General features: G+C 60.2%; 1 protein-coding gene across 7 annotated transcripts in view; it reads right to left on the reverse strand.

Moving 5' to 3' along the window:
* Positions 1-1390: 1390 nt before the first annotated feature.
* TLE3 (TLE family member 3, transcriptional corepressor) overlaps positions 1391-22128 on the reverse strand; it is a 40530-nt gene continuing 19792 nt past the window's right edge. For 2 of the 7 annotated variants that reach the window (XM_008249823.4, XM_008249821.4), the window contains exons 7-20: positions 15161-15362; positions 14325-14341; positions 10450-10569; positions 9904-9954; positions 9224-9376; positions 8795-8927; positions 8279-8478; positions 7645-7721; positions 6519-6768; positions 6045-6292; positions 5205-5352; positions 4146-4296; positions 3608-3684; positions 1391-3184 (exon numbers count right to left, since the gene is read on the reverse strand). In XM_008249823.4, the coding sequence (XP_008248045.1) occupies positions 3077-3184; positions 3608-3684; positions 4146-4296; positions 5205-5352; positions 6045-6292; positions 6519-6768; positions 7645-7721; positions 8279-8478; positions 8795-8927; positions 9224-9376; positions 9904-9954; positions 10450-10569; positions 14325-14341; positions 15161-15362 (1935 nt within the window). In that variant the 3' untranslated portion in view covers positions 1391-3076. Of the gene's footprint in view, positions 3185-3607; positions 3685-4145; positions 4297-5204; positions 5353-6044; positions 6293-6518; positions 6769-7644; positions 7722-8278; positions 8479-8794; positions 8928-9223; positions 9377-9903; positions 9955-10449; positions 10570-14324; positions 14342-15160; positions 15366-22128 lie in introns of all 7 variants that reach the window. The other 5 variants (XM_008249826.4, XM_008249822.4, XM_002722379.5 and 2 more) reach the window with 3 other exon arrangements.

Genomic DNA, 22128 nt, shown 5'->3' on the forward strand with positions numbered 1-22128 from the left:
ATTTGGGGAGTGAACTGCGGATGGAAGACCCCCCTTTATAACTATGCCTCTCAAATAAATGAATCTTAAAAAAATCAGATGATGTCCAGTAATTTTGTTAATCACACACATTATAAAAAAAAATCAGGTTTGCTATATTTTGTATTTTTAAAGAGTTTACTTTAAAAGACTGTGTTCTTGACAGTCTGCCACCTTGGGATGGCCAACGGTTGGTCCCTAAGTTAGCAGGCTCGTGAGGGACACACCCGGCCCCTGGGTCCAGACCTTGTACCTCCAAGCCTTCTCGCACCAGCCTGTAAGCTAGCAACATCACAAGCATAGTGCTTTGGGTGGGCGGGGGCAGGCGGGGGCAGCCTGTGCAGCCTGAGTGCACCTGCAGGCTCGGTGCCTGAGGCCTGAGCATGCCTACAGGCCAGCAGCACCAGGACACGCTGGTGTGGAGGGGCGACGCACCTGCTGGCACCTCGGCACTGTGATCTCATTCCAGCCTCGACCGTTTCTACAGCAGGGACTGGCCAAGCTGTGGTCCCCTTCCCGTTCTTGACCAGGTCCAGGAAGCCCCTGTGGCACGGCCATTCTTGGAAAGGGCAACAAGAGCCTGGAGGTGACACTGCTCCGTCTCCTTCCCCCGCAGCAAGCCCCAGCCGCAACCTCAACCTTGTCTTAGCACTGGGGGCAACTTGGGGCCTGGACACACACACGGAGTTCAGCTCCAGCCAGAGCTCGCGGGGCTGCCCCTCTCCAGCCCAGGGCTGCATCTGCGTGCACAAGGCACGGTCCAGAGGTGCTGCCACTCCAGGTCCCAGCTGTAACTGGGACCTCGGCTCAGCTCCCTCCCAGCCTCCGCCCAGTCCTGCTTTGAAGGCTGCCGTCCCCTTCCTGTCTGACTTGGAGCATGCTGGTCCCCAGCCTGGGTGGGTGCAATCCCAGTGCCAGGAACCCACCCCTGGGGATCCTGCAGGCGCCCACTGCTCACCCCCCCTCCCCAGGGGACACTGACCTGCACTGAAACCTCACAATTAATAAAGGAAAAAAAGGGAGCAGGTTTTCCGTGTCCAGAAGGTTCATGGCACTTAATTTTTTTCCAAAAAGTTTGGTGTTGACAGCTGTGGCCTGTGCTCCCCGGAGGGAGCTCTGTCCTGTGAAGAGGAAAGCCCCCACCCCCCGTTCGCCACCCCTGGCCCCCCGCGCCCCACACCAGGGCAGGCGGGACGGGGCAGACACTGCTCTGCAGGCTGTGGCAGGGGATAGCCTGCGCGGTGACATCCCAAGAGCGTGGAGCAGGGACGGCCCAGGCCCCGGCAGGCCAGAGTCCCCGTGGCTGGCCCTGGCCTTGTCAGGAAGGGCTGACCCACTGGGGGAGGGGCAATTAAGACGCAACAGTCAAGCCAACCTTTAAATAGGAACTTTTAAAAATATAAAAACAGCTCATAACAATGACTTTGCATTTTCTTTTTCTCTTCTTCAGGAATAACGTTTTTTTTTTTCTACCCTTGCCCTCCCTTCCGGCTCGAGCCTTAACAAGAGGCAGCCGACACACATCCCAGACCCAGAGAGCGCTCCAGACTTTGGGTGCCCACGTGCCCACCTCCACATCACGCCCAGGCAGGTGCCGGCAGCATCGGCTGCCCGCAGTTGTCCCAGGGCCCTCCCCGCCTGCTCCCTAGGCAGACCACACGTTATAAAATAATCCATAAAAATGCGGTATAAAAATTATCTTCCATATGCTACATCCACAGAGAACCCACCCCGGGCTCTCGACGGCCTTTAGCTTCTCTTTAAAAGAAGAAGAAGAAAAAAAAAAGACCAAAAGAAAAAAACAAAATCCCAATACCTCAGAACGTTTCGGAACCCCACTGCAACCTGTTTGGGCCCTCGAGACTGACAGCTGAGACTGACAGCTGCAAGGAGTTAGCACTTGGTGCGCCAAGGACCTCGGCCCCGCCCCCGGCCCCACCCAGGTCGGGGAGGGGCATCAGGGCTCAGGCTGGCAACCCTGCGGGTTAACAGATTTCCCCTCCAGGGGGAGAGGGAAGGGGCAGAAGGCATTTTATATAAAAGGACAGAACTTCTCATTCTTTTTATTCAAATTAAAAAAAAAAGCACCCCGCCAGCTGTAACTCGTCTCTGGCCGCTCCCTGAGCTGAGCTGCGAGGCCTTTCCTACCTCTGTGTCCTCCGCAGGCCGAGCCGGGCGGGGAGCGAGTGCCTTTGAACTTGCACTTCTCATCCCAATCGGGCACCAAAGAGAAAGAGGAGGGGCTGAGGCCCTGGGAGGCAGAGGGCGGGAGAGGGTGGGTGAGCACAGGGGACCTGGGACACCTGGCTGCCTCTGGGGGGTGTCGGCCCTGTTTTGGGACTGTCCACCAACCATCCTGCCCCTCTGTCTGGCACTCAGTCCAGACACCCCAGCCCACGGGGAGCAAGCTCACTCCAGTGGGCCATAGCGGGCAGGTTCCCTCCCCCAGCCCAAGCTGCCTCTCCCCATCCCACCCCCTCCTCAAGTGGCTCCCCTCCCCATGTGGGAACTCCTGTTTAAAAAAAGACACACGAAGCCCCACCAGAGCGGGCTACAGATACAGCAGGCGAGGACGTGGCCGGAGCCGGGCGGGGAGGGGCCTCCTGCCCCTCGCTGCCCAGCTGCCCAACAACTCTTATTTACACTTTTCACAAACCTTGTGCCCTACACACAAGGGTACAAGGGCCCCCCTCCCCTAGCCCGGCAAATGTGGTCCACTCACAGTGCCCCCCAGCCCAGGGCAGGCAGGGGGGACAGCTCCAAAGACAGGGGACAGAAGAGACATTCATGGGGACATCTGGGGGACTGGAGCCATAAGCCTCCAAAAGAAATCTATTTGTAGCATCTGCCAGTGGTGGTGAGGGGAGGAGGAGGAGAGGAGAGTCCATCCACCCGCGAGACACGCCCATCCGTGCCCAGGAGTCCACACCAGGCCGGGCACGCACACGCTCGGCTGCTCGCAGCCCCTCCTCCGCCGCTTGGGGCCGGCGCCCGGGGTCTCCCTGCCAGAGCCCAGTGGGCTTCTCCCAGGGTCTGACAGCCCTGTTACAGTCCTCGCCTAGTAGATGACCTCATAAACGGTGGCCTTCTTGTCGCCGGAGCCCGTTACAATATATTTGTCATCCGCCGAAATGTCACAACTCAAGACAGACGAGGATTCTTTAGACTGGAGGAGGCAGACGCGGGAAGGCGTGGGGTGCGGAGAGGAAAAAAGAAATACAGAATTCACTTGTTGAGTAGTTGGCGCTGTTTCGGGGCTGTCTGACTGGCTTGTCCCCCAACTCTACCCTCCCCAACCTCGGGCACCTGACACCCTGGCCTGGGAGCGCTCAACCGCTCTGAGGAAGGGACCCTCGGCAGCAGCTGCCGGCTGGCTCTGGAAGCCGTCAGTGTGACAACACAGGCGACCCCGGGCCTTGCAGCCTGGGTCCAGAAGTGGCAGGGTGGAGACCCCAGGGTGCACAGCTGTGCGTGGGTGAATGAGTGAGTGGGGGTGAGTGTGTTCAATAGGTGCGGGGTCCCCAGACCTTGCAAGCCCCGCCTTCCTCGGGTCCCTGTGCCTGCCGCCCGGCCCCCACCAGCGCGGTACCTGGAAAATGCTGGCTCCGTAGGGCGTCCTCCAGGCGTTCAGGAGGTTGTCCTTCCCAGTGCTCACAAACCATTTGCCTGCAGGTGGAGGCCCAGGCTGTCAGGCAGGCCGAGACCGCCAAGCGAGACCCCGGCCCACGTGCAGCTTGCGCGGCCCCTCCTACAGGCGAGAATGCCTCTCTGGAAGAGTGGATTTGCCTCAAACTGCCGTAGCCACGCTCCCCAAAAGACTCTTGTGAAAGCTACTGTGGTCCCCTGGTGGGCACCGCCCGCTTCCTGTCCACAGAGGGGCCGAGAGATGCCCCAGGCCACACAGCGCACCAGGAGCAGGGACACGCTCAGATGCCAACGCTCGTGCTCACCAGCACCCGAACTGTCCTCCCACTGCCCATCCCGCTTCCTCTGCCACAGGCCCCGGGAGGCCTAGTTCTGGGGCCTCGCTCATTGTGACAGGGATGGCTGTGCCCTTGCCATAAGCCCTGGGCACCCCACCCCGCGGGCTCCCATGCCCCCTCCGTCAGGCCGGACCCCGGGCTCACCGCAGTAGGCGAACTTGAGGGAGAGCACGCAGCTCTCGTGCAGGTGCAGCTGGTACTTGTCGGGCTTGGTGTGGTGCAGCACCTCCACGTTGCTGCTCTCCATGCCCACGGCCAGCCACTCCCCCGTGGGGCAGTAACCGAGCGAGAAGATCTGCGGGGGGGGGACGGGCAGCACACTGACCTGGGCGCCCTCTGGCCTCCCCAGAGGTGCCGAGACCCTTCCCACCCCCATTTTAGAGGTAAGGAAATTGAGGCTCAAGGACGTTGCTGACTCCAGAAGGCAGCAGCAGAGCCAGGCATCAAGCTCAGAGGCTCAGCTGTGTCATGACCAAGGTCACCTTCGTCCCTTTGCCTTTTATATCTTTTCTTAACAAAAAAACGCCCAAAAACTGAAATAGTGAGTATTTAAGAAGTGTTAACTACTTAAGATTAAAATATTGGCTACTCAGGACTAAAATAGCTGAGGTAATTGGGATGGTAAAGCCACCGCCTGCAGTGCCAGCATCCCATATGGGTGCTGGTTCGAGACACAGCTGCTCGATTTCTGATCCAGCTCTCTGCTATGGCCTGGGAAAGCAGAAGATGGCCCAAATCCCTGGGCCCTGCTCCAGCGAGAGAGACCCAGAAGAAGCTCCCGGCTCCTGGCTTCTGATCGGCGCAGCTCCGGCCGTTGCGGCCAATTGGGGAGTGAACCAGCGGATGGAAGACCTCTCTCTCTCTCTCTCTCTCTCTCTCTCTCTGTGTAACTCTGACTTTCAAATAAACAAAGAGATCTTTAAAAAATTTTTTTGAGCTAAGTGATAAAAATAAGCAGTAGCCACACCTGGCACGAGCCATGCTTACGGCTCAGACCTTCGGGAGGACCCTTTCTGGCCCTCCCATCGGAGCTGCTGTTAGTCGAGTAAGGAAGCCGAGGAAAAAGCGCTCCACAGCGGCAGAGCTGGGAATGCAATCCCCACAGCCAGGCCAAGCTTGCCCACCTCCAGGGTCATGTCCACGTGGCAGCCTGCACTTCCTCCCAGGGAAGGGGAGGTGGAAGGGCGAGGTGTGGGGGCGCACCTGGGAGGTGAAGTCATGTTGCTGCAGCTGCCGGCCCTCCCGCAGGTCCCAGGAGCGCACAGTGTTGTCCAGGCCCCCGGTCCACAGCTTGGTGCCGTCGTGGGAGATGTCTATGCAGCTGGCCCCATCCGTGTGGCCCTGGAACTGCCTGTGAAGGCCACGCAGGGACGAAGGTTGAGCTCGGCTGCCTGCACCTCAGGGAGCAGGCAAGCTCTGTGCCAGTGCAGAGGAGAAACCAAGGCCCGGGGGCCGTGATCCCTTAGTGAGCAGGACGCAAAGCGAGGCTGCGAGGACCAGAACCTTGGCCCAGGCTACTGGAACACAGGCCCTGCAGAGAGCTCCCTGCTGCTCCGGGGGAAAGGTGGGAGGGCCCAGGGGATTCTGGCTGAGAAGATTCAGAGAGAGGAAGCCAGCCTGCTCTGTTGGACGCGGCTCCCTGGCCTGCACTCGGCACAACCCCCGGTGTCTTCTGGACCCTGCACAGACCCCGGGGCTGGGGCAGCCCCACCACTAACGACGACCCAAGAACAGGCAGTGACGTGCACTGAGCCAGGCCCGGAAGTCCCGCCTTGCCCATGGTGTGCCTAGACACCTGCCCACCGCTGGGCTCAGGGCTGCAGCTCTGCTCCCAAAGCCCGCATTTCGCCACCACTCTTCTCCTCTGATCCCTGCCCTCAGCTTCCCTACCACTCCCCCTCCTCCCCAGAGCCTTCTCCCAAGCTCCCTGAGCCACGGAGCCTCTCTCCCGACAAGCTCAGCTGCCTTTCCCTCGGGCATCGCTCATCAGAGCTGCCGTGGACGCGGCCGTCACAGCAGGCAGCTCCCCGCCCCGGCCCTCACCTGACCAGGGTCTGGTTGTGCAGGTCCCAGACGGCGATGTTCCCATCGCTGCAGCAGGAGAAGCAGACTTTGGCGTCGGGGCTGATGGCCAGGGCGTAGCAGGCGGGCGCCGAGGACGTCAGCTCGGCCTTGATGCGCGGCGTGGGCGAGGCCAGGTCCCAGATGGTGAGCGTGCTGGCCTCGCCGCCCACGATGAGCGTGCGCCCGTCGGGGAGCAGCTTGCAGGAGCGGATGTAGTTATCCCTGTTCTGGAGGGAGGAGGGGCTGGGTTGAGCGCTCATTGAGCCCATGCCCAGTCCTGAGGCCCAGGAAAGGCACACCGCGCGACACCAAGCAGCCACACCAGCCCTGCCAGGTCGTCCCTGTTTCTCAAAGCAACAAGCCTTTCTCGCCAGCAACCACGCTACCAAGGCTTGGCCACGCCAGGCAGCTTGACCACAACTGCTCAGCCTACCCTGGTCTCGGCACCCTCACCAGGCAGTCTAGCTGGGAGATGGGGCTCTTGCTGCCCGGCTGGCTGATGTCCCAGATCTTCACGCAGCCCTTGCCACCGGTGTAGACGTGCCGTGTGGGGTTGCTGATGGTCACAGCACATACCACCTCCCCATGGCTGAGCGTGTTGATTTGCCGGGCGTGTCTGGGGATGCCAGGGCCCGCCAGGGCGTCGTGGGGGAAGGGCACGGGCTGCATCTGCCCGTCGGCGCTCACGTGGAAGGAGTACGCGCTGGAACGAGAGGCAGCGTCACGTGCGCCGTCCGCCCTGCCTGCAGGCCCCTCTCCTGAGATCTCTCCCACGCAGGGACCCCACAGCTCCTCTCCACAGTGGGGCTGCCGAGGATCCCAGCCTGGGTTTTAACTCCCGTCCATCAGTCCCTGCTCCGGACCAGATGGCACTCTGCCACCTCCTCCCTAACGGGGCCAAGGTGCCGGCGAGGCACATCTGCTGGCCCTGCTGTGCTGCGCTCCGTGTGTCCCCCACTTCTGCTCCCAGGGCTTTTGGGGGTGACAGTGGTTCGATGAGGGAGCTAGCAGAGGCCGGGCTGGCGAGCTGTCCCACGGCGTCATGACCTCCACCAGCAGAGCCATCAGCGGACGCCGATGCAGAGACTCCCTAGGCCCCAGAACCACAGCCAGGGGCACCTCTGTGCTTTACAAAGCACCAGGCCTTGGGCGGCCAGTTACGGGAAACAGAACGGCAAAGGCCAGGGCGATGCCCTCTGAGGTCAACGCCCTGTGGGCAGCGGGAGCCCCGCGAACAGTCAGGAAAGAGCCCCGGCATCGTGGGCCTGCCTCACCTTCTCGCCCCCCAGCACCCCATGGAGGTGAAAGGTCAGGGCAGTGTGAGGATGACCAACAGTGCCCCATGGAGGTGAAAGGTCAGGGCAGTGTGAGGATGACCAACAGTGCCTGGGGTGTTTTCTAACAGGGGGACCTAAAGCGATCACCTTGGTCCCCTCTTAGAAGGGGAGCTCCCAGGGTGGCACCTCGGCCAAATGCCTCTGCAGAGACTGGCACCTCCCCCAGGGGCGGGGGGGAACGGCTCTGTGCTCTGCCCTGCCAAGCCCTAGGGAGCACGAGCCCTCACACAGCCCAAGCTTACGGTTTTCCACCAGGGATGGAGGCCAGGCTTGAGGGCAGGCCCGTGGCCCGCATCGGGGGGTGAGGGTCAAAGCCAACCTGGAAGATAAGGCAGCGCTGTGTCAGAGATGGCCCCTCCGCGGCCTCCCCTTCACCTACACATCTCCTAGGGCGGCTCTGCCTCTTCAGAATGAGACAGCGAGCCGGGAGGGCACACGCAGCTGGGGGAAGGCAGGGGGCTGTTCCCACTAAGCTCTCCAAGCTTCTCCCTGCCCTGCTGGCCTAATGGGCCTGTGCGTGGACAGGACATGGACAGAGAAGGTGCCTCCTGCAAAGAGCCCTACCTCAGCTGGCCCAAAGCCTAACTGTTCATCAGCAGTAACCTGGCAACAGGCCCTGGCTCCCGGACCCTTGGCATTGCCGTCCCCACCCACCATGATTCCCTGAGAGGCTGCTATGGGTGAGGCCCCACGGCCACTCCTGGAGCACATGTGCTTTTTGCCAAGTCTCCACGATTTCTGCCAAACCCCCTCCCCGCCGTCCCAAGGCCCCGGGCCCCTCTGCACGCAGGGAGCACCACGGCAACCGCCCACCTCCACACCCCACCCTCCCCAGTCCCCCCCAAAAAGACCAAAAGGACCAAAAGGTCTACGTACAGCGCCAAAGCTCACCATGGGCGATCGGCCGTAGGCGGCCGCGGCGGCGGCAGCGGCGGCGCTCATCTGGGGCGGGATGTTGTGGAGGCTGGCGTAGGCGCCGGGGCTGGTGAGCGAGCCGTTCATCTCGTGATGGCTCATCATGGCGAACGGTGCCGCGTAGGAGCTGGTGATGGAGATGGGCGTGCGCAGGGCAGAGGCTGCGAGGGGGCGGCAGTCAGCGGGAGGGGGCCGCTCCTCCCTGCCCTGCAGCAACCCTGACTGCCTGCTCCGGGAAGCCCTCTCGGATTGAACCCACCCAGAGGGGACCCCAGCTTGCAGACAGGGGAGGCTTGAGCTGGAGTTGATGCCCACCTCTTTTGACACAGCCTCATAGAGCCAGGGCAGAAGCAGGCCTTGGGGGTCCTGACCTGTCTGAGCCTCTGGGCAGCTCCAGCCCTGGGCCCTTCTCATTAACCCAGGCCATGGTGCCCGCCCGCCCCACAGAGCCCACCCCAGGCTGGCTGCCTGTCACACCTATTGGGTCCATGCCTGAAGGTTTGGCCGGCATGGAGCGGAGCCCCGGGGTGGTGCTGGTGCCTGGAGTCGGGGCATCGTTCCTGGGAGTCGGTGTGTTGGACTTGAGCCCCGGGGTGGACGATTTGTCATTCTGAATAGGAAAGAGACAACAAGAAGGGCCATGAGGACCTGTGCCCCCAACAGCCCAGCGCCAGCCAGGTGCCACCCTCAGCTCAGCAGCTTGATCCCGGCCCAGCCTCCTTTAGCAGGGTGTGGGGGCACGTGCAGCAGCTGGGGTTCAGGAATGTCAGCGCAGGGCCCCACACCTGCAGTCGCTCTGCCCTCCCGCCAGTGCAGCTCCAGCTCCGGCCTCTGCATATCCTGCCTCCCGCTCTGCTCCTACCACCTCAGCCTCTGCAGAGGGCACCAAGGGTGGACCCCACGTACATGACCGAGGTCTTTGGTCTTGGAAGAAGGCGTGCTGCTGGAGGAGCCCACGGAGGCAGGGCTGGTGGGGGCATCTTTCTTCAGGCCCCGGGCCTTGTCCAGTCCATTTTCAGGGGGGGAGTGTGCCGGGCTCACCCTGGGCGTTGCTGGGTCCTAAACACAGAGGGGTGCCCTGAGAGTGAGCCCCAGGCTACGGCCTCCCCTGCTCCCTGTGGGTGGGTGGGTGGGGGAGGGGCCCAAGAGTCTGGCTCAAAGGCTGGAGGCCCCAGGCTGGGCAGCCACCTGTCACCCCCGTGTGATCTGCAGTCTGGGGTCAGGGAGCGGTGACCTGTCCAAGATCAGACACAAGTCACAGACTCTAATCGGTCTCCTGCTCCTCCCACGTGGCCGAGGCTCACCTCTGGGGGCTCGCCACCCTCACCTCCAGATGGGGACAGGCAGCGCTGACTTGAAGCCCACGGGGATTAGAAGCTGGCCCCTCCCTGAGAGCTTCCCTCCAGAGACTCCACGCCGCAAGTCCTGGGTGCCCACGCAGCAAAACCCAGCCCGGCTCCTCCTGACTTGCCCGATGCCCCAAGACCCGAGGCTGCCTCGCCCTGCACGGGCTGCCAGAGACAGGTGGAACAGGTCCTCACGCCTGCGGAGGCTATGCCCTCCCTGCAACCCGGGGCCGCCCTTACCTCATTGGAAACGTCCACCACCAGATCGTCACTCTTGTCCCCATCGCTGTCCTGCAAAGGACAAGCAAGCCGCTGGTCAGTGAGAGGCCGGGCCTTTCCAGTGGGGCTCTCCCCACCTGCCCCGCCCCTTCCAGCAGCCAGGAACTGTCCCGGCCAGACCAACGCCCATGCCAGAGGCAGAGAGCACAGCCAGGGGCTGACTGATCAAGCCCCACGATGCCCCCAACCTGCCCCACACGGGCAGGCACGATGGCCACGTGACTGCCACGGCCTCCAGTGCCGGGGCTGTCACATCAGGTGATATCAAAGGCCACAGCTGAGGGTGCCAAGTGGGGCAGATTAGGGTCGTAAGGGCACCACGGTGATGGGGTGGGCTTGCTCAGGGCCTCACGGAGCTCCCCATCCAGCGCCTGACCACAGTGGCTCCCAGGGTCCTCTCTCCAAGCCCTGCCCACCTCAGGGGGGCCGTCTTTCCCCACGTGTGCCTGCGTGACTCACGGCCCGGCCCCGGGAGGGCTGAGGCCCGCGCGCCTCCCGCAGACGTACGTATCGGCTCAGGCTGTCCTTCTCCTCCGCCTTGCGCTTCTTGGCCTCCAGGCTGTAGTCGGCGGAGCCCCGGTGCTTCTCGCTGGCTCGCAGGCTTTCTGAAGGTGACACCGAGTTATTCTGGAAGCAAAGAGAGGACCGGGGTCAGAAACCTCGTGAGTTCTCATCCGACTGCCTGGCCTGGGTCCTCCAGGAGCTGCCCTGTGAGCACCCCAAACTCTCCTTTGCGGCAACACTGCTGCTGGCAGATAACTAACTTCGTAGTTAGCCCTGCACCTGCTGGCCTGTGATGGCCGCGAGGGCCACCTGTGTCTGGATCACCACCTGTCCCATCTCACGCCAGCCACACTTCCTCAAGCAAAGGAGGGGTTGGTGGGCTTTGAACCGACACTGGTAAGATGCATCTGAGAGGCTGGTGTTGTGGCACAGAGGGTTAAAGCCCTAGCTTGAAGCACTGGCATCCCATATGGGCGCCAGTTCTAGTCCCCACTGCTCCACTTCCGATATAGCTCTCTGTTGTGGGCTGGGAAAGCAGTAGAAGATGGCCCAAGTCCTTGGGCCCCTGCACTCACTTCTTCTGGGAGACCCAGAAGATGATCCTGGCCCCTGGCTTCAGATCGGCGCAGCTCCGGCTATTGCAGCCATCTGGGGAGTGACCCAGCGATGGAAGACCTCTCTCTCTCTGTCTCTACCTCTCTCTGCAATTCTGACTTGCAAATAAATAAAATAAGTCTTAAAAAAAAAATAAAAAAGATGCATCTGAGCCCAGAGCTCTGCTCCATCCACACAGCCCGATGGCCAGGAGCATAATGGAACAAGAAGCCCAAGGCCATGAAGGCTCTGCTGCTCGCTGCAGGGTGGGCAGGAGCCTTGGAGCAGACAGCATCTTCCCCTCTGTAGCCATTGCAAAGCAGGGGCCCTGGAGGGGTTATGGAGAACAGAAGCTGACATCATGGACGTCCATGTCCCTCAAGCCAATGGCACCACAATGAGCTTGTTCTTCACTGTAAAGCAAGGGAGGGGGAGGGCCCTGTGGGGCTGCAGGCCTGGGAAGAGGGAAAATGGCCCGACAGTTGAGGCAGGAGATGCACTGGCCGCCGGGCCTGGGGAGGAGTGACCTTGCTGTGGCTGGGGACAGGGACAGGGGAGCCGACCTCGGTAGGACAGCCTCTCACCAAGACTGATGCCCCCTGGGCGGCCGTGGGGCTTTCTCTTTTCTAAGAGGCCAAGCTACACCTGCACCCTCTCACTCATCCAGCTTTCTAAGCACTCGCCCAGGGGATAGGCCAGCTGCCAGGTGCCAGGGGTGGCGGGATGAACAAGACCCCGTCGTGCCCTCCAGGATCTTACAGTCCTGCTACAGAGAGCGAGACCAGTCAGTGTCCCCAGGCAGCCCGGCACGACGAGGTCACACAGGGACGGGGTGGCATCTGTTCTAATGAGAAGGGCTTTGCTCCCTAGCTTCCTGCAAGGCTGGCTGGGGGCAAGTCACGGGGAGAGACAGCGGCGGGGTGGGGGGTGAGGGGGCCAGGGCAGGCAGTGGGCAGCCTCTGGGGGTGGGGAGGGGAAGGGGGAAGAAGGATGGGAGCCAGAGAGAGCAGAACTTCATTTCCTCTCCTAAACCGGTTTCTGGGTGGCCCTAGCCTGCCAAGTCTCTGCCTGGAGCAAATTAAAATGGCAGAGTTATCAAGCCTTGAAGGAAAGATGGAGGCTCTAATGGAACTGCAGCTCCAGCCTGCCCGCAGCCGCCCGCGCACAGCCGCAATTCAATTAGCTGCTGTGAGCACCGGCAAGGAAAAAAAAATCACCGTGCTTTCATTTCATGTCGCCCGACAGCGGCGGCCACCCCGTGCTAAGCAGAAGCGCTCCCAGCGCCTGGGGCTGGCCGCCCCTCGCGGGCGGGCGGGCGGGCGGCGGCTGCTCGCATCTCTCCCCACGGCCCGGTGCGCAGCCCTGGAGAACAGGGAGCTCTTTCTTCTCAGGCAGTCGGGCTGAAAACCCTCGCGCTACCGGAGAGTCATGTCAGGCATTTAGCGGCTTCGATCCAGCCCGCCTCTGGCTGGCAGGCGGCCAAAAAACTAAGTATTTTTTATTGCTTCGGCTAGGCGAGGAAATATGAATGAAGCTACCTCTAATTGGACTCCAGACTAACCCCTCTGGGACAGCTTCCAGCCCATCCGCCCGCCCCTCCCGCCCCGACACAGCTCTGTCCTCCCTGCCACCGGCCTCATCTGTTGACAACCTGGCTTCCCAAGGCCGACTGCTCGGGGCTGCAGCCCCCGCTGGCTCCGGCTCCACATGCACACAGCCCTGCTGCCTGCAACCTAGGCCTTGCCGCCCACCTGCACGGGGGCTGCAGCTGCACGCTCATTTGAACCTGCAGTGGCCGGGCTGGCCGCTGCTCGGGGGCTGTGGGCAGGGGATGTGAGTGCCTGTTGCAGAGGGAGGGGCTCAGCTCTTGGGAATCCCCTGTGGGTTTCTTTTAGCAGGAAGTTTTCACAGATGGGGGCACAGAATCAAAAGTAAATAGGAATGAAGAAGAGAACAAAGACGGGAGCTGAGCCGGCAGCAGAGCCCGTTAGCCAGCTCATCTGCACCCGCGTCCATTAGAAGGAGCTTTTCCCACCAGAGCTAGGGCATTTGGGGAGTGAACCACCAGATGACCTGTCATGCATCTTGTTTTCTAACTTGTCAAGACAGGTACCGTTATACAAAGAGAAGCTGACAGGTCTTGGCTGGGAGGGAGTTATCAGCATGGCACTGAGAGGCTCAGACAAGCAAAGAGGGTGAGCCAACATCCCATGAAAAGCTACGACCAGACCTAAGCTTTACAGCACCTAACCTAGCCCTGCTCCCACCCACACAAACTGCCTCTCGAAATGCCACTGAACATCAACACTAAAGCAGGCGAAATGGGCTTTCGGCTTCCGTGGCTCCTTTCGTAAATCCTCCCCATTCCTGGGATCAGATGTGGGCTCCACGCACCTCGGCAAGTGAGGGAAGACAGCAGCACGGCCAGAGGGAGGTCTGGAGCCGGCCCGGGGCGCGGGCTGGAGGGAGCTGCTCGGGATGCTTAGTTGACTGCCTGCCCTTCCAGGGCCGACTTAACACGAGGCACTAACCAAAGCCTCCTGACAGATTAGATGGCCCCAGATACAAGGCGGTGGCGAGGAATAAAATAGCTTTGCTAATCGCGGGAGGGTTTTTTTGTATCCAGACTCTGCTGCGCTTATTCACTTGAAACAGAACCTCGGAGCCTCTGTGCGATCAGGAAGATTTACAGTGAACCTCAGAGCTGGCAGACACGCAGGCGGCCCGGCCTCAGCACTCGCCTGCTAGCACCTCCTCAACCTGAGCAAGAGCCCAGCACAGGGTGGACCTCGGGTGCTGGAGAGCAATCCAGAGGCTCCAGGATCTTCCACAAGGCTTCTGCCCTGGGTGGTGGGCGAGAACCTGGGCTCAGGATGTGGGACACTGGGGTCCCGCATCCCGGGTTCAGTCGCTGGCTGCACGGAGCCCACTGGCTGCACGGGTGCTCACAGACTTCCCTGGTGAATCACTTCGCTCACCGGGGAGTTAGAGCTCACTCACGCCGAGCTCTAAGGCCTTCCAGAGCTCAAGGTCACTCCTAGCAGGTGATGACAATCCCAGCTTTGCAACAGTAACCACCTCCCCACCCCCCTCATCGCGTCTGCATTAAGACTTCATCACCAAGGCATCAGCACTGAAGCCAAGTCTCTGGCTCTGGGCAAGACTAACAGCAAAAGCCTGGGCCTGAACCCCAGGATGGATGGCCTCCAGGCACCACCCCTATCCCCAGCCCTCTTCCTCCCCGCCCCTCCCCGCCCCGCGGGTCCCAGAACTTGGACACTCACCGTGCTGGATTCCCTTTCTTCGGGGGGAAAGAAGGCCAAGGCGGAGGAAGGTCAGGATCCCCACAACCAACACAGAAAAGGAAAGAGGTCAGTCCGGGTGGCTGGGGCAGAAACCATCCCACTGGCTTCACAACGGGCAGGTGGCCCAGCCCTCGGCCTCCGCTGCCCATCGTTCCCCAGGAGACTCCGGAGGCCTCCACTCAGCTCCCCCTGGCATGCCGGGAGCGCCAGGTGGGCTCCTCAGCAGACTGGCTGCTAAAGCCACAGGCTCCGGCAGGATCCTGCTACGGAAACTAACTGCAGGGCGCGGGAATTGAGAACATGACTGGTAAACAAAAAATAAAAGGAACTTGGGAGTGGCCCTTTTTCCAATCAACCCTGTTCAAAGCCCCTGGAAGCTGGAGCCTGGACTGTGTGCTGGGCTCAGCACCAGCTCCCCATTCTCCAGGCTGCTGGGAGCTCGTCTTCGAGTGCCAAGACAATCCCACCACGGGGACACCACCTTAGCCCCCAGTTCCCAGGACCTGTCAGAACCCCTGCTCCATCCACACCTGTGCACTCCTCTCCCTGTGGGCTAGATGGCAGCCCACCTAGCAGGATGAAGGGTCAGGTGTCCTTCAGGACAGAGAGCACCAGGTGCACATCGGGGTCTGGGGGACGGTGCGTGTGCATGGGCTATTGGTTTCCGAGTGCCAGGGGCTCCACAGCGGGAACTCCAAACCCTTTGCCAGTTCCTGGGCCCGGGGCGTCCGCATCTGCTGGGTCCATTCACCTTGGGGCTGCCAGGCGCCTGGCCCTTCCCCACCCTCTGCCCCCAGCCCCAGCTCGGGTCGCACCTCGGTGGTCAAGTTCATGGTGGTTCTTCTCATCCTTCACGGCCAGGTGGGCCTGGCTGCCCAGTGCACCGAGTGCCAGCAGCCCAGAGCTGCTCCCCGTCCCTGGGGGGATCCCTGGAGGCTGCAGGCCTGACGGGTGGGGCGGCAGCTGCACGGGGGGCCCGTGTGTGGCGTGGGACAGGTGCTGCGCCTGGAGCTGCTGCTGCTGTAATGAAGTTGGTGGTGAGTGCAGGTGAGCGGGAGGGGGCAGGGCGGCTGGGGAGGGAGCGTCTCGGTGGCAGGGGAAAGCACCCCCAAGACCTCTGCCCCCAGATCAACCCACATGCTAACGCACTGCAATTCACAATTCACATACAAGACTGACATCTTCAAGCACCCCCACCCCCACAGTTCAGGATCAGTATTTCAATAGCATAAATAATGCATGCTTTTTTGAAAGTCATCAGGGCCCCTCTCCGCGGAGGAGGACCCATTTTTAAGCTCACAGCTCATGCACACATGCCTCCGCCATCAGCAGCCAGCGTCTCCCACCCTGAGCCTATATCCAGAGCACAAGTCCTTAATTTTGATGGATTCAAGCACAATAGGGCAGGTGGGGCCAGGGCAGGCAGCAGGGTGAGCTTGGGGCCACTGGGACAGGAGCAAGGGTCGCTGGTCATCAGAGCTGAGGCTTTGGAATCACAGACCAGGATTCAAACCCCAGCTCTGGGTGGCCTTGGGCAGCCCACTTCAACTCCCTGTTGTGTACCGGAGCTGTCAGCTGGCGTAGGCGAGCTACCACTCCTGGAACCCCGGGACAGTGCGTGCTTCCACTGGGCACAGTGAGCTCCCACTCTAAACTCTTCACACGTGTGGGCTTGGCATTATCATCAAAGGCAATCACAGCTTCACCCCAGCCCCGAGGCAAAGACTCTGGCCCCAGGCCTCTCTCTCCTGCCCTTCCTACACTCAGGGGACGAGTGGGGGCCTGAGCACTCCCGAGCAGCCATGACGGATGTCCCTCATCTTCCTGGGATTGCACCAAGAATGGGGGTGCCGTGCAAGCAGGCTTAGGGACGGAAATCTCTCTTCGGATTGGCTGGGGCTGTGGGCGTGTTGGTCTGTGCCCACAGCTTTCGTCTCTGTTAGTGCAAAAGGGAACCAATCCTCGCTGAACACCTGGCACTTTCCAACAATGATCTCTGATTCTTCTAACCACCTGGCAAAGGAGTAGTAGTGCCCATTTCGCAGAGGGGCAAACTGATGCTTAAGGGGCTGGAGTGGATGGCCAGTAACTGGCCCAACTCCACCACCAGGAAATGGGATTTGCACTCAAAGATCCCCAAGGCAGGAGGCAAGAGGAGTGGACAAAGAGCAAAGACCTGACCAGCAGACATAGCTCACTGCTGACCGAGGGAGTCTGCGTGCCAATGCAAAACGCTCTCTGCACTAGAACAGATGAGAAGGGAGGCAGGCAGTTCTGGCCAAAAGGCAGACTCTAGGAGGCAATTCATTTTTGAGGTAAAGACTTAGCTCCTCCCCACCCCCACTTCCCCAAGCAAGCCACAAAAGCCAAGCTGGCGCCATCCCAAAGTTAATGGCCATGACACTCTGTGTCTCAGCTGTGGGTGCAGGGCTGCTCAGGATCCCCAGGGCCCCTGGGATGCCTGCTGCCAGGCCATGTGTGGAAGCTGCTGGTGGGCACTGGTCCCAGGGTGGGCTGACCCCAGCTCTGCCCCCAGACACCACAGCAAAGCATCACAGGAACGTGCGGGGCAGAAACCCAAGCCTCTTGGCCAAGAACTTGCATTTCTCCCAGCGGGGGTTCCCCATCTTTTCTTTGGAAAGAAAATAGAATCCTTATTACAAAAATAATGCACTCTCATTGTAGGACAATACTGAGAGCAAGCATAGATTACAACTCAAGGAAAAATTACCCTCAATCCCACCCCTAAGGTTCCCCTGCTAATTGCTCTAGATTTTCCTCTATGGAAATGTACAATTTTAAATGCATGTCTAATAAACAGAAGGGTTCTTGTTAACAGTTTGGTTTTAATAGGAGTGTTCTGAAGAAAGCCACCTGCCCTTTTAGTGGCTGTATAGTATTCTCTCATGTAGCGGGATGTGGAGAATTATCGGAACCCAGTTTTGAAATGAGTCTCCAGCACGCCCCGTTTAGTTCAGATGAGTTGCCGATGAAACAGAGCAAGGATGGAGGCAGCAAACCGGCTTTTCACAATGTGGAGCCAGTAAGACCCTCGGCAAAGGCAGGAAGGAGGGGCAGGCTGGTATCAAAGTGGCTCTGCCAGGGCCGGCACTGTGGTATAGTGGGTAAAGCCTCTGCCAGCAGTGCCGGCATCCCGCATAGCCAGCTGGTTGGAGTCCTGGCTGCTCCACTTCCGATCCAGCTTTCTGCTATGGCCTGAGAAAGCAGTGGAAGATGCCCCAAGTGCTTCAGCCCCTATACCCGGGTGGGAGACCCAGAAGAAGCTCTTGGCTCCTGGCTCTGGATTGGCTCATCTCCAGCCATTGTGGCCATTTGGGGGGTGAACCAGTGGATGGAAGACTCTCTCTCTCTCTCTCTCTCTCTCTGCCTCTGCATCTCTGTAACTCCACCTTTCAAATAAATTAATAAATCTTAAAAAAAAAAAAAAAAAAGGCGGCGGCTCTGCCACCTGTGTACATGGCTAACCCCTTCTGTGAACAATCTGGCTCCCAGGGAAGATGCTATAGCAGGGGCCCACTTCCCATGTGTGCACCAGTTCGAGTCCCAGCTGCTCCACTTCTAATCCAGCTCCCTGCTAATGCACCTGGGAAAGCAACAGAAGATGGCCCAAGTGCTCGGGCCCCTGCCACCCATATGGGAGACCTGGATGCAGTTCCAGGTTCCTGGCTTTGGCCTGGCCCAGCTCTGGCCATTGTGGTCATTTGGGGAGTGAATGAGAGGATGGGATGGTATTACTGTCTCTCAATTTCCACCTTTCAAATAAGTAAGTCTTTTTAAAAAACAAGACCAAAAAAACCTGCTTATTGTAAATTTGTATCTGGGGAAAGACTCGAGCCAATAGCTCCCCACATCCTGACTCTTGGCTGACCAGGTCTCCCTGGCTGAATTCTGTCCAGTTCAAGTGCCACCTCCCCCAGGGCGTCCTCCCCACCATCCTGGCCAGAACGCATTTCTCCCTTCCAGGAGTCCTAATGGCTCAGCCTTGGGAGCCAGGCCCGGCTGTACATTCCTAGGAGCCGTGAGCCCATGATGAGCCAGCCGACCTCTCAGGGTCTCAGTGCCCCCGATCTGTGAAATGAAGGCCAAGGTGGAGCTCAGACCCTCGGGGCTGCAGGAGGCACACACATGTGTGACCATGGGCCAAGCCAACCAGGTGCTCGGCCAAAACCCACAGCAGCTGCCAGGTCTCCTCATCTCGCACCACACTCGGGAGCCCCAGGAAGACAGCCAGCACCACTGTTGTGCACCGTGCATTTTCTGGGCAAGCATGGACATGTGCTGGAGATGGAACAAGGGGAGAAACCGGGAAACAAGAGGGGACATCAACTGGCCCCCAGCCTCGTGCCCTCTCTGGAAGGCCCAGATGGATGCAGCCAGCAGTGAGCTGGGCATGGAGCTTCACTAGTGGCTTTAGCGGGGTGCCCTGCTTCCCCAGAACAGGAGCTGGCCGACCAGCGTCGGAAGCCCAAGGTCAAAGGCAGAGTGTCTGCAGGGCACTCACTCCAAAGCTGAGCGGGGTCTCTTGCCTGAGCATGTCCGATGGGGGCACCTGCTTGGCCACAGAGCAAAGCCCAAGGCCTGCTCATCTTAAAGGGGGAGGGTACCGCTCTGCATAGCCAGAAACTTCCCCACGGCCTCCCCGGGGCACCCACCTGTCCTAGGACCTGCCATTCACGACAGCACTGGAACTTCGTCCACGATTTGAAAGGAAGGGGCGATTCCCTCTTTCTCCTGGACCCACACCCACCCACCCAGGAGCCTTTAACCTTCCACACCAGAACACAAGCACGTCAAAGGACACGTCCCACGCGTGGCCCGGGCTCAGGAGGTGTGGCGGATGTTGTGGGTACAGCTTGTGAGACTGGGTTCTGGGTGTCAGGCTGGATGATTCTGCTGCCTGACTTAATGTCTGTCTTGTCAGGTTCAAGATTTGGGCGGAACTCAGTGAAGCTGTCTAATCATTTCCAGAGCCGAACGGACCAGAGATGCAGAGGAAGACAGGGTCCCGCTGCACACCAGTACCTCCTGCCATCCGGGGAAAGAAGAGCGGCCCAGGGCCTCCAGGTGCGCCTTCTCGTTCACGGGGCTCACCACAGCCCTCACAATCCCCACTTCAGAGACGGGCAACACGCTCAGGGAGCCCAAGGGACTCCACTGCACCAGGACTGAAAAGCCAGCGTCACCTGCCCAGCTTGGAAGAAACCGACGAAGTCTAAGGTGCTCTCCGCGTCATCCCAAGCCTCCTGTAGAACTCAGCTCCTCGTCACAGTGGAAGGAATGCAAGAGCCTCAGGTGTGGCTGCAGCACGCCATGCGCCTTCTGGGCCTTCTGGGCCGGGCTCCAGCCTCCCTCTGCCTCCCACTTGGCACAAGGTCAAGTGAGTGTTTTCCAACCTCACCTCCACCAATCATCCCCAAGAGAACGCAGACCAAGTGGCCGGTGGGCAAAGCAGGTGAGGGTCCCTCCACCTCCCTCCCTGTCCAAAGACTTCGGGCTGTCACACAGCAACGTCAAGAGACGGATCTGAAAATAGCCGGTCAGCCTGGAGCTCTGTGACCTGCGTGGGAAGGGCAGCTGCTGCCTTCTGCAGTTTGCCAAGGGTTGGGGTCCAGGAATCGTGTCCTCCTCCTGAGGCTCCCCCAGTGACGTGGATCCAAGAAGGAAAGGCGTGGAATAGGAACAGGACAACAGTAACCAAGACCCGCAGGGCCCCGAGTAGCACAGAGGCCATCCTGGGGTCTGTCTTCCCCACAGAGGGGAGTGGGTGGGCTTGGCCAGCACGCCTGGCTCCCTCCGTCTGTCCCTCCGGCCGTCTCCAGGCTCACCACTCTAATTTGGATCCTGGCCTTTGTCACAGTGCTCACACCAGGTGCACCCGATGTCTCTGCTTGATTTCATTTACTTTCACTTTATTTGTAAGGCAGAGAGTCAGAAACACAGAGCAAGAGTTCCATCTCCTGGTTCACTCCTCAAATGCCCTCCAAAGCCAGGGCTGGGCCAGGCACCCAACCCAGCCCCCCAGGTGGGTGGCAGGGACTCAAGTCCTGAGCCATCACCCGCTGCCTCCCAGAGCGCACAGGAGCAGGATCGGAGCAGGGTGGGTACTGCCAGGGCAACTTAACAACTGCGCCCGTCCCTTCTCTCTGAGCCGAGCAGTCACCCCTCAGAATACTCCACACCTCGAGAGGGGGAGGAACTGCCAGGGCAGAGGAGCCACACGGAACCTCCTCATCCTTCCCCAACTGCACAAATGGGGAAATCAAGGCCTGGGGGAAGGAACTGACTAGATCCCAGGCCCGATGCCAGCAGTAGATTCTGCAGTGCCACGGCGGTGACAGCCCCTGGTTGCTGCCAAGAGCCCCCGGCCGGCCCTCCCCTCCCTCCCAGAGGCCGCTCCGCTGCAGGCTCGCCCGGGAGATAAAGCTCAGCTTCCTCCGCAGAGCACGGTCACGCACGGCTCCTGGCGCGCAGGCCTCAGCTGTCCGTAATTCCTGCCTGGCCCAGCTCTGTCAGGCGCGGCGATGAGACGGCTGCCTGCTTAATGACAGGGCGCTGGCTGCATTCACTCAGAGCCCAAGAAGCAATTACCTCGAAAATGGGGGTCACAGGCCCCACTCGTTGGCTTTAATTGAATTCCAATAACTGCCTCGAGCTGCCTTGACCTAACTTGCAGCTTCCTAAATACTACTTAAAGGAAGTGGGGCTAATCCAGGCAGTGCTTCTCCCCAGTTTCACTCTTTTCTTAAAACTTAAAAAAAAAAAAAACCTCATTATTTTCCTAAGAGGATTTCCTGTTCCAAAGAAAGAGGGAGAGGAGGAAGCAGGGACCCCACTGTGGCCACTGCAGGGGTGAGGAGCTCGGCCTGCACACCTTAAGGGGGCGCCTCAGGAGAGGAAGAGGAAGAGGCGGAGGCGCTGGGGGGGAGCTCCTGGTGCAATCCCAGCCCTGCCATCAGCACAGTCGCCCAGCTGAGCGCTGGTCACGGGGACAGGGGATGCAGGCCACACACCAGGGCAGCAGTAAACAGCCCTGGGCGGGGGTCCCAGGTCCCTTTATGGGCACAGGGCTCCATCGGTGACCCTCCACCAGGTGCCTTCTGCCCCCACAGACATGTGGCAATGTTTAGGGACAGCTCTGGGCACCTCAAGCACAGGGACAGAGGTGTTGGCAGCGGTCGTGGGCGCAGGCCAGGGTCCCTGGTGGACGTCCTGCCCCCAGATCCCTGCACTGCAGGGTTGAAGGGCCCTGGGCTGGATGGCTCTGAGGGACCTCATTTGAAGTGTCACCCCCCCCCCCCCACACTCTGAGAGCGCTGCCCTCCCACATGGAACACTTCCCCAGGGCAGGTGAGAGCTGACTCCTCTCCCTGCGCTGCCAGGATTCTCACCAGGCTCCAGCCTCCATCCCTTCCCCAACAGCACAGGGGGCTTGGACCAGAAAGACAGGCATCCTTGCTAACGGACTCTATCATGGGTCCTCACGGCGTGATGCAGGGGCTGGACTGACGAAGTGTCACCTGGCCAGGCACACTGCAGACTCCCAGCATTCCCAGGGGAGGAGCTAGTTCACCCCAGATGCAGGGAGGACAAGACAAAGGCCTGCCCACAGTCAGCTGGGATGGAACCAGGACGACAACACAGGCCTGTGCGCTTCCATCCCAGTCTGGAAAGCCAAGCTCTCACGCATTCCACCGGGCAGAAGAAAACCAAAGGCAGGCCTGGGGTCCCACCTGGAAATAACGCCCGGACGTAAGAACAAGAG

The sequence above is a fragment of the Oryctolagus cuniculus genome, chromosome 12 (genome assembly GCF_964237555.1).
Source record: "Oryctolagus cuniculus chromosome 12, mOryCun1.1, whole genome shotgun sequence".
NCBI classification, from domain to species: Eukaryota; Metazoa; Chordata; class Mammalia; order Lagomorpha; family Leporidae; genus Oryctolagus; species Oryctolagus cuniculus.